The sequence below is a fragment of the Haemaphysalis longicornis genome, unplaced genomic scaffold (assembly GCF_048455015.1).
Source record: "Haemaphysalis longicornis isolate Haplotype H1 unplaced genomic scaffold, Haemaphysalis longicornis Haplotype H1 scaffold_1, whole genome shotgun sequence".
Taxonomy (NCBI): domain Eukaryota; kingdom Metazoa; phylum Arthropoda; class Arachnida; order Ixodida; family Ixodidae; genus Haemaphysalis; species Haemaphysalis longicornis.
In genome coordinates, this window is record NW_027526203.1 from 423,424,339 (window position 1) to 423,438,460 (window position 14,122).

The 14,122-nt window shown below is 48.2% G+C and overlaps 1 protein-coding gene across 1 annotated transcript; it reads left to right on the forward strand.

Annotated features, from left to right (window-relative positions):
- Positions 1-2,175: 2,175 nt before the first annotated feature.
- Positions 2,176-10,415, forward strand: LOC144172841 (uncharacterized). The gene is made up of 3 exons (XM_077701460.1): positions 2,176-2,392; positions 5,478-5,890; positions 9,933-10,415. Exons 1-3 carry the CDS (start codon positions 2,338-2,340, stop codon positions 10,257-10,259), a joined length of 795 nt encoding a protein of 264 aa, XP_077557586.1. The 5' UTR covers positions 2,176-2,337; the 3' UTR covers positions 10,260-10,415.
- Positions 10,416-14,122: the final 3,707 nt, after the last annotated feature.

Genomic DNA, 14,122 nt, shown 5'->3' on the forward strand with positions numbered 1-14,122 from the left:
CCTTCATGTAGATTTGGATGGATACCCCCACATTCTAACACTATGTGCCGCATAGTTTCCGTTTCTTTTCCGCAGACCACGCATACCCCATCATTTTGTGAATACTTCCCCACAAAGCTTTTAGTTCGCAGGCAACCTGCTCTAGCCTCAAAAAGCAATGCGCTGCCCTGTGAATTATCGTAGAAATTTTTCTTTCTGATGTTCAATTTCTCGGCCCTGTACATCTCTAACGACGTTTTAGCTTTAATTTTTCCCTCCATTTATTTGTTTCAATCTGCCTTGCATCTTTTTTCGTTACCTTGGCTGTTTTAGATTCTCCGCTGTTCTTTCCGTATTTCATCGTTAGCCTTCTAGTCTTCCTTAACCACTGCGTGTCCACACTTTTTAAGTATAGGTACCTAAAAACCTTAGCTGCCCACCGTCGTGGATCCATTGCTCTCAACCTCATTTCAAAGCATATTTTACTCTGTGCTTCTCTAACTTCAAACGACGCCCAGCCCATATCTCCCTGAACTGCTTCGTTAGTTGTTTTTTCATGCGCGCCTAAGGCCAAACGTCCTACCGTCCTCTGGTTCACTTCAAGGCCTGATAGAACGTCTGATTTTAAGCAGAGTACAGCATTCGCAAACGTGAGACCGGGAACCATTACTCCTTTCCACATTCCTCTTACTACTTCATATTTGTTATACCCCCACAGCGCTCTATGCTTCATTATAGCTGCATTTCGCTTTCCCTTAACCTTAAGTTGCTCCTCGTGAGTTCTTAAGTAGTTATCCGCTTCGTTTATCCACACTCCCAAATATTTATATTCCTTCACTCTGGGTCGTTTTTGCACGAAGGCGCCATCTGTTGGGATGCACGATAGGTATAATTTGGCTTCACGCATGCTTCACGTTATGGAGGTCGGAAGTTCGATTCTCCTTTTTTTTTTTTAAGCTGCCGTTAGCGTATTTGGAAACTGAAATCGAATATTTTGGATCAACAAATGCCCCTGAGTCAGGCAGAATCGTCAAAGCTCCTTCACTGGGTCTGTTTGCTGAACGCTGCCGTTCATTCTAGGCATGGAGGATCAGTTAGCCCCACTGAGAGCAACCCAGCGGCGGCGGGCGGTGCTGGCGAGTGTCTTAAAAATTTTCAAAATAATGTTTAAAAATACATATACAATTAAAACTTATACAAATACTTGAGGTAAAAGGTTTTCAATAAGCGAATAAACGTTTCAGCAGTTACAGTAGCTGCTAGGTTGGCCGGTCACGTGACAGGGACACATATTGTAGTATCAAGTTTCGACACTACGAACCGCCACCCTTCCGATTTCAGAAAGTTTGCTGCCAAATTAAAATTACGCAGTGTCTCTATTATTTCTGCCAATTTGTTCATAAATTGCTTGTGGTTACCGGGCTATATAAAACACTGGCTTTCATATGAGCTAGAGAACATATACGCGACAAAAATCGGTTGTCCGTCCCTTTAAGAGTACGTTATACTTGGGGTTGTTCGTTTTCGGGATTTATATTTTAACAGGAAAGTGTTTTATGCCGCGATACCCCAAGATTTCACTGACGTCATATCCGTCACGGAAATGACGCCAGTATACCTTTGCCGAAGCGACCCGCCAGTAGGACGTCGCTCGCCAAGCACACCCTCAAGACAGCCGCCGACAATGTTCAGCCGCAGATTTCTCTGCACATTTCACTTTCGTGTTTTATTCTGTCAACCAGTTTTTTTTCCAAAACCCGGAATCTTTTTTTTTACTGTAAAATGTTCTCTTGGCTCAATTCTACGCATTCTTTTCGTGAATAAGAGTGATTTGGTATCTTTAATGTCGGTTTAGGGGGTGGGGGGCGCGGCATAAATCAACACTTAACAAATCAACATTCTTAACATTTTGGGTCGCACGGGAAGTGCCGGACTTGTAGCTATCCCGGATCGAAATATCGCCAACTGAAACCGTTTTCCCATCTGTCCCTTTTGCGCCAGTGACCGGAGCCACGGAAGAATGGTTTTCTCGTTGGTCACGGTTATCGTGCTTTTCCGCATTTTAGATAGGAGGCTCGCATAACTTGTGACCGCTCACCGAGCAGCTTCGCTTTTAGCTCCTCGCTTCTCTGCGCTTTGTGTGACATCGCGGCGCATGGCGCTGTGTGCGCTGACGCCGTCAGTGCTTGGACCATGCGCTGGCTATAGTCTGGCTGCCGAGTTGTGGCCAATGTCGGGGCGCGTGCCGTGCGGTTGGCGCGGAAGAGGACGATGCAGCACAGCGGGTCGGTCAATGCCCGCCAGCCTGATGAATGTGCTTGAAAGGACGAAGCTTTGAAGGGCTCCGCTCACTGAACCATGCAGAAATGCCTTATTTGGCTAAGCGTGTTCTGTTCCGTCGTGGAAGCCATGAGTGAGTACTGCCCGGTTATGCTATGTTCAGACTACCGACGTAACAGCCATATCGTGCGCTATGGACGCAAAAAAAAAAAAAAAAAACGGCGTTTCACGCAGTTCAGTTGGCTGAGACGTGAAATGAGGTCATTATTTAAAGAAATTACGACAGTTGCGACAACAGTCTGAACCCGGCCTTATGCTGGCAACGCCGAATCGCGCCGCATCGATGCCATAACGTGCCTCGGAAGGCGGCACGATGATCGATGGGCGCTGCACACTAAAGAAGTTACGTGTTCTGTTCCTGCTTTGCTGCAATGCGTGCTAATGACCAATCGCTCCGTCCAAGGCAGAGAGTTGGATGAATAACAAAGCCTAGCCCAAGATTCCACTCGTTAATTGGATCTGCGACCTCTCGCAATGCAAAAGTCATGTTTGCATTGCGCCATGTCTAAGACGACCACAGAGTATGCTACGCCTTGTCATTGGTATGCGTTTCCCTCTTGATCGTCCCGATTGGTAATTCCCCTGCATTCTGGTCAAGTAGGCCCACAGGCGTTTTTAAGGGCGCACGGCCTTTCCTCCTTGCTAGCAATATGCTCCATCCAAGTGGAGCTCCTTCGCCAAGCCAAAACATCTGCATCTGCATGTACCGAAGCTTGCATGAGGAATTATCGTCACACATTATGTTCATCGCACAGTGATCCTGCATCAGAAGTTGCTTAGTAGATAAAGCTTCATTCAAGCCGGGGCGGCTTAGCGACTGAGGCGATCTGATGACTCCAGTCTGCCTAGCCGCGCTCCGTATGTATAGGGGAGGATTGGAAACAGGCCCGTACATGACTTTTGGTATGCACGTTCAAATCAGTCAGGGCCAAAATCAGTCTGGAGCCTTCCTTTACTAATTATAGCGGCAGTAATGCTGAAGCCAAGCGGGGTTTCGGCGCATTGAACAGCAATCCTGGATGTGAAAGCTGCACAATGAGCTTACTCACATAAAAGAACGCTATTTATACACGCTCGTCGGTTTTCTCGCACACCGTATACTGCGCAAACTATTCCGATTAGTGATTATTCTATAGAGCACTCCCTTTTTTTTCTTTCTTTTTTTGCCGCTAAAGCTCCACTACACGAAATTAGAGGAGTGCTCATTGCTGTGAACGGGTCATAGATTGCCTGCTTATTCTCTTTCTCCTATAGCAGGAGTTTTCTTTAAAGGATGATTGCCATGGTTGTTTAAAGGGGCCATGATTACAAAACACAAGTTTGGTTCATTCAAAAGATTGCTTCGTTGAATCACACTGACACCACTTTTAACGTAAACTCCGCTTAAATAAGCCATATAATTAGGAAAAACGGGAATGGCCATGCGACCCACTAGCTCATTTCCCGCAACAGAACCTATGATGTCATACCAGCCAGCTCTGCGATTGGCGGAGGCCGGTAAAAGCAAACGCAAATTAGGCAGAGCTTATAAGCTTGCCGAACGAGGCATTTGCGCTTACGTTTAGGGCGCATTCCTTTTATATCAGCGGAAGTTACGCAAGCACACGTAAACATAGAAGTACCGATGTGTACTGCTGTTGGTACTGCGCGCACTCTGCTTGGCTTAGCTATAGTGAACTAGAATTCTAGTTCACTGTAGCTTAGCTGCACAGGACTGCGAGGCTTTGGGGTTGCCTCAGACGACACTGGCCGATTGACGCAAGCAACGATGTCTTACGTGACCATAGTTGTCGAGCGAGCACCATGTTTCACGAAACGATTATTTTATCCCTGAACAAGAACAAGCCAGGTTTAAATACGGACAAAAACAAACCAAAGGCAGAAAACGGCGTGCCGCGGTATGGTGGCGCTATCTAGATTCACTAACGGGTAAACAAGGCTTGCAATCGGCTGCAGAGTGGTCGGTTCTTGTGATGTCATTGCAGACCACGAAAACACACGATTTAGCGGGTAAATCAAAATTTTTAGCTTGAATTGATTAATTTCTTGGTGAATAAAATATCGCTTGCATCCGGACAAGCGCTGGGTTCACTATAAAACACGAAATCTTTCGAATAAAGCAAACTTGTATTTTGTCTTCATTGCCCCTTTAAAGATATTTTTGGATATATTATCAACCATTTATTTCCACGACCCATGGGTGCTTTCATAAACCGTTTTGCACCAGTTCAAGACGCATGCGAACAAATATGAACGCAAGAAGCAAAAATATTAAATAAGTTACCCAGTACGAAGTGTCGTATGACGGTGCAACATTAATTATCCACACTAAATGGTCACTGCATTAGAGGAAGTAAAATACGACAGATTTCAATGTAGACCCGGGGACGAATTTTCGGGTGCGTCCTTTAAGTGGGGGGAGGGGGGGTTTGAATGATGAGATGTGGAAATTTATGACATCTCTACATATTTTGTTTTTTACCATAACTTTAGGGGTCTAATGACTAAATATACGTTCAGTTGTTTTAGTACATGGCTGCGTAAAATTTCAACATAATTATTCCCACTGAAACTTCGCTGTTTTCAGAAATGCCGACGTTTTCAAAAACGAACTAGGTTCGTGTGGGTGATGCCATTGTCGACCCCTGGATCCATTTGGTGCATCGATAGGGAGGCGTGGGTTGGTCTGCTGCACTGGGCGAATACTTTTTATACGCCCGAGAGGCCGGTTGTCGGTGGCCTAGCTGTGGACGGTGCCGTGGTGTTGGCTCAGCTGGGCGTGATAGCATTTATTTGAAACCATTTGCATGCACGCGTGATGAATGCTAGACAGTTTTCTCAGCCACTCCGCAGTGTGCGTGCCACAGCTCGGATATCACGGCCTCGGGGGATGGCTACAATATTGTACATACAGTTTACTCTGAACGCATTACAGCGATGATGTGTTTGGTGTGGCATGGTAGTTGTTATAAGTACGATGCCCACAAGCACTTGTTACCCATATACGGGGTAATCAAACTGACGTTCATTTGTCGTTCGGAATGCGAAATGGGCCCTCACAGTATTGCCGAGCAACTGGTTCAGCTTGCCGGCCTTATGTCGGGGCTGACCGATGCGCACGCGCGGCTTCCTCCCGCATGTGGACCGGCGGCGGCCAGAGGCGAACCACCACGTTCTGGAGCGTGCGTACCGACGCGACGTGTGGTTGGCGAACAGCCTACTGGACCTAATCGTGGAGAGGCTAGCGCACGACCCGAGCGTGGCGCTCAACCTCGACCCGTTGAACCTGGACGAGGTGGCCATGGACCGGGGCCGCATCTTCAACGTGACCGTGGAAGGCCTGAGCAGGCTCCAGCGGAGCGCAAACACCACGCTGCGGCTTCTAAATCCCTCCACCGTGACCATCGGGGGTCAGCTCACCTTCGGCAACCTCTTCATCAAGAGCATGTACAACTTCAAGCCCCTGCCCGTGCTCGAGCTAGAGGGACACATGGACGTCCTGCTGTCGGGTCTCACGGTCGACATCGAAATCCGCGTCACGCATGAAGTCCCCGTGCTCACGCAGTTCAAGGTGACTGCCGTCAATGCAGCGCTGCGCGGGCCACACCTCTCGTGGTAGCGTGCCCTTCCAGTCTGAACAAAAAGCAACCATCCGAGGTAACTAGGTAACTGTGCTCTTAGGCCGTCAATATCTGCCTACAGTGGTAGATATTGACGGCCACAGTTCGGGCTAATAGGATATTCATGGCAACGTTACTTTGCGCATTGAGGATAGACACGTAATATCCGACTTGGGCAGAGCCTGCGATCGACAGAACCATCTCCGTCGTTCGGTAGCTCGAGTTACAGCGTACTTACATATGTAAGATAGTTTCCCTCTTTGGGAAGCAACACATCAGGTACTTACCGGGCGAGGATAATTCCTATACTTGTTGGTGTGGACGGGCAAGAAGCTAGAACAACACTTCAGCGTCATTTGCCGACAGTGCGCACATAGTCCTGTCCCCTCACAACTCTCATCCTCAACACCCTCTTTGACCTCTACCCCCGCGCCCAACTGTCGCCCACCTACCCTTTTTCTTCCTCGTTCTCCCAACTGCTTCACCAGACGCCTGTGTACAGTTATAAAACTTTCAGGGCGCGCACGAGCGAGCTCCCACCGCTTTGATCCGATAGCGATCCGAGATGCGTGCAGTTACCGACGGGAACGCACATGATGAGACGCACGTGACTAGGCGATTTATTGTCATACCAGTACTACGCCCTCATAGGTGGCCGGTAGTCGGCCGCATGCATTGATGCCTATGTTGTTTTTAGGCACGGCTTTAAATGTCTTTTGCGACCCAGTGCCTTGCTTGCTGCGACCCCCTTTACAAGCGTTTCCTTGCTCCCTCTATGAATGCGACTCTTATTAGATGCAACGCATCTCTTTAACTCGCCTTGTCCCGCGTCGTTGTCGCGGCGTAGTCCGCATCCCTCCCCCATTCTCCTCACCGCGGCAGCTGCGCGCTCCGCCGCTCTCACCGCAGCGCCATCTGTGCGTCAGCGCGGTCAGCGCGCAGCTTGCGCTCGGCTGCGCTCGCTCCCGTCGCCGTGCCAGCTGTGCGTTAGCGCGCAGCTTGCGCTCGGTTAAAAATTTACACCATCTTCCCGCGAGGGGAACCATGGAGTAGATGTGACGCATCGGGGGTGAACATGCTGCGTAAATAGGATACACAACAACAGCAATCCACATGCTGACATCGCTAACATAACGAAAACGCAACGGCAACCCCCGATGCGTTGCATCTACCCCATGGTTCCCCTCGCGGGAAGACGGTGTAAATTTTTCTATGCAGTGATCATGCTTGTCATAAATTTCTATGCCATTATGCACATTCTGAATATGTGGAACATGGTCTTGAAAAAAAATCAAAGCTTGATAAGCTCTCACAATCGATATGCATATAAAAATTTCAGTGGAGCAAAATATGATTATTTATTTGAAATTCATAAGCACGTTGATGGGGCCTCGCTTTGTTCTGTGATACGTGTGTGGAAGGGGGAGGCTGTTAGCGTGCCGAAGAATGAGCGGCTGTGCGCTCCATTCCACATCCAATCACAAGGACTCCTTAAAATGAAAAACTGTGCTTTTGCGGTTCCTCGGTGCTTGCCATGTATGGCGACGCGCGTTCACCGCATTTACACGCTCCCTGACCCTTGTTTCCTTATCCAATTTACACTATTCACGTTGAGCCAGAAAGTGGGGGAGCAGATCGTAATTCTTTGTTCGCCCACCACGGAAGGGCCGTCGTATCTCGCGTGCTGTCGTATAGGGCTTCGACTGGTCCCTTGTTTTGTTTCGTCTGGAAGCAGGAGATTTGGAAGTTACGCTCTCACAGTTCTTCTGGCTTTTCTGCGCTATCATTTCTTCTTTATCCCCATCTCTTCTTCAGCCCCCTCTACTTTACACAATTCGTTCTAAGAACTGTCAAGATCCCGTGTCTGAGAGACCGCAATCACTCCCTCTTCCTCTCACCCAATATTACCCCTCCCTCCCTCTTACGCAGCTGACATTGCGCTCGTTTTCTCCTTTACGACTGTTCCGAAGTTCTCAGACAAAGGATTTAAACAGGCGTGGAGTAAGACTAAAATATTTTTTCCTCCGTTTCGCGTCTAAGCGGGCAGCGAACACAACGTCGTGTGCTACCCATAGTGCTACTCCACAACCGGTCCTGCGAAGACTGTACTTCCTGTGCAGTTTCCTGTCTCTACTGCGCTAACATTAATTGTGTGGTGATCAGACAACAGTGGCAGTGGTCAATCCCACGGCATGGATATGTGCCAGGTGAAGACGAAGATGTGGCGTGATACGAGCTAGATGGGAACATGGCGGAAAGGGGGACCTGCTAAGGAGCGGACCTTGGGGGAACGGGACTTCCAGTAAAGGTGTGGTTTCCGGGGTCTCAGTGTCTTTCTGGGGAACCGCGGCCGGGTGCAAGGAGTCCGGTGTCACAATGGATATAAGCAACGTACATCTTTCGAACCGTCTTGTTGGCTTACAGTAACGCTCTGTGTTGTCTGCGGTACGTGTGCACAAATAAAGAACATAGTAATAAGGACTTTATTAACAGTCGGGAGGCACGAGGTTTCAGTAAAGGTGGGGGTAGGGATGGAGGGGTTAGGGGAAGGTAGAACAGCATCATAAAAAAAAGACATTACAACCCGCTTATGAAAAGCCATGAAGTGCGTCAGGAATGTGGAGCTAGAGAAACAAGAGCAACAACTTTTTCAGTGAGCTATAGAGATCTCTGCTCTGCCTATAGCAGTGAAACCATTGCCACTAAAGGCGCTGAGATAATTTATTGGGTGATTGAAACACGTTTATTGAAAGGCTTGGAGAAAGAAGAAAATGTAACGGCATCGATGCCGACGAGGCTTGGTGGATGTACGGCCTGAGGGTTAGATGTGGGCTTTTGTCTCCCTTTTATGGACGTGGTCAAACAGCAGCAACTACGCGGTTATTAAAGCGAAGCTTTAAATTGCTAGGCGAAAAGAAAATCGAGTGGTCCTGTGTACGCAGAAAACTCCTCAGTTGCATTCACATGCGCATGCGCGAAAAAAGAAAAAAGTTAGAAAGAAATTGGTTGGATTTATAAATGACGTAGCTGCACTTTTGCATCTACCGACACGGGTAAGTACATCGGTGGGAGCAACGAAACACTGGCCGCACGATACAGCTTCGCAGCCAGCCATCTGCCGACTCGGTAACCAAGGGTCAGAAGATGTTGAAGTGCACTGCCGGCAAGCACACCAGTTGCCCCTGAGGGTCACACATGCATTTCACATGAGAAACACAAAAACGAAGTCAGCAAACAGATACAGCGTCATGACTCGTGAAGGTGCAACTTTCCCAGAGCTATTTCGGCTATTTCCGTTACGTCTAGGATTAGGCGCTGACTTAATGGGAAGAAGTTTTTAAAGGCAGCTTCAGCCCAGTTTTAGCCACACTGTGTACAGGTACCGTTTCGGCTCCCGCGCCTAAGTCACAAAACAAAAATAAATAAATAAAAAGAGAAAAAAACCTCTGAAACTCCGCCCGGTGCCCCCTCCTTTCTTACACACACACGCGCGCGCATGTCGTGGTGGGGAGGAGGGGGAGTTGCGTAGGCTGTTCTCTCTTACAGGCGCATCACCCACAATGTCGAAACGCAATGGCCGCTGACAGAAGTATACCAACTCGATGCTATTGTCACAGCCTAGCAAGAGCGCCTGTGGGTAATCTTTGAAAGTCCGTGCCGCCAATCACTCGGCGATTAGTTTCAAGGATGCCAGGTAGCATTGTGGTAAACGATGAAGTCAGTTGATAATGTCGAAACCTCGTGATGTGTGTCTCATGACGTTTATAGTTACCTCTGCTGTTCAGGAAAGCGTGGCACCATGTATTGACAGCTTAATGATCACGTAGAAAAAGTTTCTCAGGGCCGTTTTCAAAAAAAAAAAAAAATTAACTGTTACTTTTACACAGGACCTGGCGGTTAACACTTGAGCTTATTGATAAAGGCACCTTACTTGTGCCGCCATCGTTCTCTGCTCTCTGCCCCCATAAAGTCCATCGCGCGGTGTCCGTGCAGGTCGTGCAGTTCGGAGTGGCCGACGTGACGCGATTCACTGGCGCCACGGTTGCGCTCAACTGGCTGGGCCGTATTCTGACTACAGAGCTGCTACGCCAGTACAAGGAGTACATCGTGATCAGCATCGAAACCAAGGCCAAGTCTTTCATCGACTCGGTGTTGGACAACATCAAGCTGCCTTTCCGCAGCAAGTTCCTCGAGATCACCAACCACGCTCGCAAGGCGAAAAGGGAGCGAAAAGTTATTCGCCGGAAGGCCTCCACTCCTTCTTTAGTCGCAGTACCACAGCTAGCAGGTAGAACGCGGTTGCTGTTGGGTTGGCGGTAGGTTTCGTACTACAAATCGGGTCATGAGAAGCGGATTCGATCCGATGGCTTCATGCCCTTAAGGCTGACGAGACGTTCTTTCTTTTCGTACCCAGCTCACCGAGATCGGTCAGTCTGAAAACGAGAACTGGTTTAAACAATTTGCTAGAAAGCTAGGGAAAATGACAGAATTTTGAAATTTTGCGAATTGAATATAAACAAATAAAATAATTTTCGTTTACAATGCAAGTACATTGATTAATTAAAAATTATTCTTGTCGAACATTGCTTGAAACGCACGTGCAAGCTAAACAAGGCACAGACCATATGCTACTCGATGGTATTATACCTATACTCAGCACTAGTACCAAACCCACAAGTCGCTTTGGTTGCCACCCCTTTCTTGTCGTTTGATCACTTAGTTGAATTAAGCTATATCCACGTTAGATGGTTGTGTTATATATTATTAATGCAAAGTATTACTTGGCTTATTGCGCGATAACCTCGCCGTCATCAGAAATCCGCGGCACGTAAACGGCGCGTGAATTTCCTTTAGGTGCGACGCGTCATGTGGCTCCGTTGGTCACTGCCTCGCGGGCGATTCACTAGAATTCAGTGGTTCTCAAATGGGGGTCCGCGGACACCAGGGGGCCCGCGAAGCAATTTTTGGGGCCCGCGAAGCTTTCGCTCGCAAGAATTTTTTTTTTTTTTTTTCCAAGTACCACGTCCTTTGGAGCCCAGTCCGGCATAGACCGCAGTCCGGTCGCCACTGATCCACAGTTCCGCAGCAGTCCCGACATCGTTTCGGTTCACTCCTTTCCTCTTCCCCGCAATCAGGGACCTTACCGCAATCGTTCCAGTTACGGCACCTGGTATGCAGTCGGCGCAATTTGCCATTCTCACAACCGGTCTCGCCCTCTCTGAGCACGCGCAGAGGCGCCGGTCGGCTACCAGGAACCGTACCGGAACCAGTTCTCTGCCCTGCTATACCTCTTGAATCCCTACTATCGAGCCACAGATCCAGATTTTCCACTGGCGTTGGGTGGCAGTGCCGTGCGTTTCCACACGCTTGGCCTGCGTCGCGAAGTTACGTGTTCGTCTCAGCCGCGTAGCCATGTGCAAGTTACGTGGCTACAAACAGTTATTTGAAGTTCTTTGCCAATATTGGCGGCAAACCGTTGCGCGTTTTGCGCGCTGGAGTACTTTCTCAAAGCTGCACGGTGCCGACTAAGTTCACCCGCCATCTCCGGACAAAGCATCCGAGCTACAAAGGCAACGACATCGAGTTCATCGAAACCAAGAAAAGAATGTTGGAATCCCAACTGAATAACCCAAACATGGTGAGGTCGAAATTACCAGAACGCAGTTTTTAAATAATTTACTCATTAACGGACCTGAAACGGACGTCCGTACGACGTACGTTTCAGGGCCGATGGACGTATCATGTACGTCCGTGGGACGTACAGATTGAGCACTTCCGTACGTACAGTCGGACGTCCTAAATTGGACGTATTTTGGATGTTCAGTAAATTTCGAGAAACACATGAGAAGAGTTCGTTCCTAGAATGAATACCACACCGCACAAGACCAACGTACTACCGGGCCGACAGACATACATGGACACAGTGAACTCTTCACATGTTTCGTTACAGGTTCTCAATTCTTATATATCCTTCCCCAAAGAGATCACCGTTGGAGTCGGTGAGGTGCTTCAATAAAGTAAAAAATAGGCTTAATTTTAGAAATATGCAGATGAAACTTGCAATACACAAGTCAGGGTGTTGGTGTACAAAATCTTTTGAATTGACAAGCAAAGTAGCTTTTTCGTTTTTGCTTTTATATTAAATTTAAGCTATTACTTAAAGCTCCGTAGTAACTTGTACGTATACTGGCGGATGTCATTCGGACTTGAACATCCGTTTCTGGATGTCCACTGTAACGTCCGAAAATGTACATCCAAACATGGACGTACAGTGGCCGTCCAAACTGGGCATTGGATGTTAGGCTTTGTGGGACGTCCGTGGTTGCTTGGGGCGGTGTTCGCGGCAGCCGCTAGCCTCGATCTGTCGCCGAATGCTTGTTCGAGGTGTTTGACGTTAGTTTCGCAGACGATCTCGCGGCTGCTTCGATGTGCGTACGCTGAACCTCACTTACTTCAGAGGCTCCCACCTGGCGGTTAGGTGCCAGAATTTGCTGGTTCGCTTTGGTGCCCCGCCTTGCCATATAATTCGTTGTTGTATGGAGAAGGCGGCCGGTTGAGTTCCAGTTTTATACTGCCGATACAGTTTTTGTACGTTCGGTTCAGCGTACAAAGTTACACCTTTTCCAGCTGGCAAGCTCTGCTGATGTCATCAAGGCGAGGTACATGCTCAGCTACCACGTAAATAAACAGATGAAGCCTCACACAATCTGCGAGCCTCTTCTAATGTTCTGCATGAATGATGTCGTTGGAACTGTCAGACAAAGAGCACGTGAAAAAACTGGCAAAATACCGTGCTCGAACGATACCGTGGACAGGAGAATGCGAGAAATGGCGTTTGATGTGCAGCACCAAGTAGTAGAAAAATAGAAGTCTGCTGGGAAGTTTTTCCTTAGCGTTGATGAAAGCTGTGACGTGTCCGCGAGTCCACAGCTAGTAGTGTTCGTGCGCTTTGTTGATGCCTCTGTCATTACTGAGGAGCTCCTTTGCTGGCTGGAACTCGAGACTACAACGAGAAGTGCTGACATATTCGATGCCACTAACATTTTTTTTTTATTTCACGCGGTCTTCGTTGGGACATGTGTGCACCTGTGTGCACCGACAGCGCTTGAGCCATGGTTGGGTACTGTGTTGGTTTCTTGGGACCCGTTAAGAATATTAACACTGCAGTGGCATTCATACATTGTGTGCTTCATAGGAAGCATTGGGCGTCAAAAGAATTGATTCCAGAGTTTGCGCGCGTTATGCTAGACGTACATCGTCAAAGTCGTGAAAGGTGTAAAGGGAAGGCGTAAGACCAGTCGCCTCTTCAAGGTACTCTGTGAAGAGATGGGTGCGACGCACCAGCACCTGCTCCTGCCCAACATGGTGCGCTGGTTGTCGCGCGAAAAAGTGCTGGCAAGGGTGTTCGAGCTTAGGGAAGAGCGGAATATTTTTTTGGCAAGAGAGTGCGCTCAGGGACTAGATCCTTTTCAGGACGAAACTTTTCTAACATAGCTTGCCTCTCTGTGTGACCTATTTGAGCACCTGAGACATCTTAACAGCAGCACGCAGCGGATGGTCACTAATATTGTATCTTCAGCGGACGAGGCCAAAAGCTTCTGTAAAAAGCTGAAAAGGTTGTTGAGCCGGGTGATCAGGGACGATTATTCTGCTTTCATGCTTCTCAGTGAACTTGTAGGCTTAGGAGCAGTATCTGCAAGTGGCATAGCCACAATAATGGCCCATCTGAGCATATTAGGCCGCCACCTCAAGGACTACTTCCCACAATCTGCCCCAGATACCTGGTTTGTGGCCCCTTTCGAAGATGATGTAGATTGCCTTGCACCTGTCCGTATCGAAGTACAAAATGCGTTGAGGAATCTTCAAGCTTTATGGCGTTGAGGAAGCTTCAAGAAAACTCGGCGATGAAGGCAAAGTTTGCCACTGCGAGCCTTCAGGAATTGTGGTTGGGAACTGCAGAAATGTTCCCCCTGCTCCATGGGATGGCTGTTAAGCTAATGTTGCAGTTTTCTACCACGTATGAACGCGAGCATGCTTTTTCCGGGCTTGCTTACCTGAAAAGCAAATACTGAAAGAGGTTGAATGTGGTCGCAGATAAGCAACTTTGTTTAAGTGTGACTCCGCCACGCATTGAATGAACTGTCCAAAATGAAGCAATGGGGCACTTTTTTGTAAATTTTCTA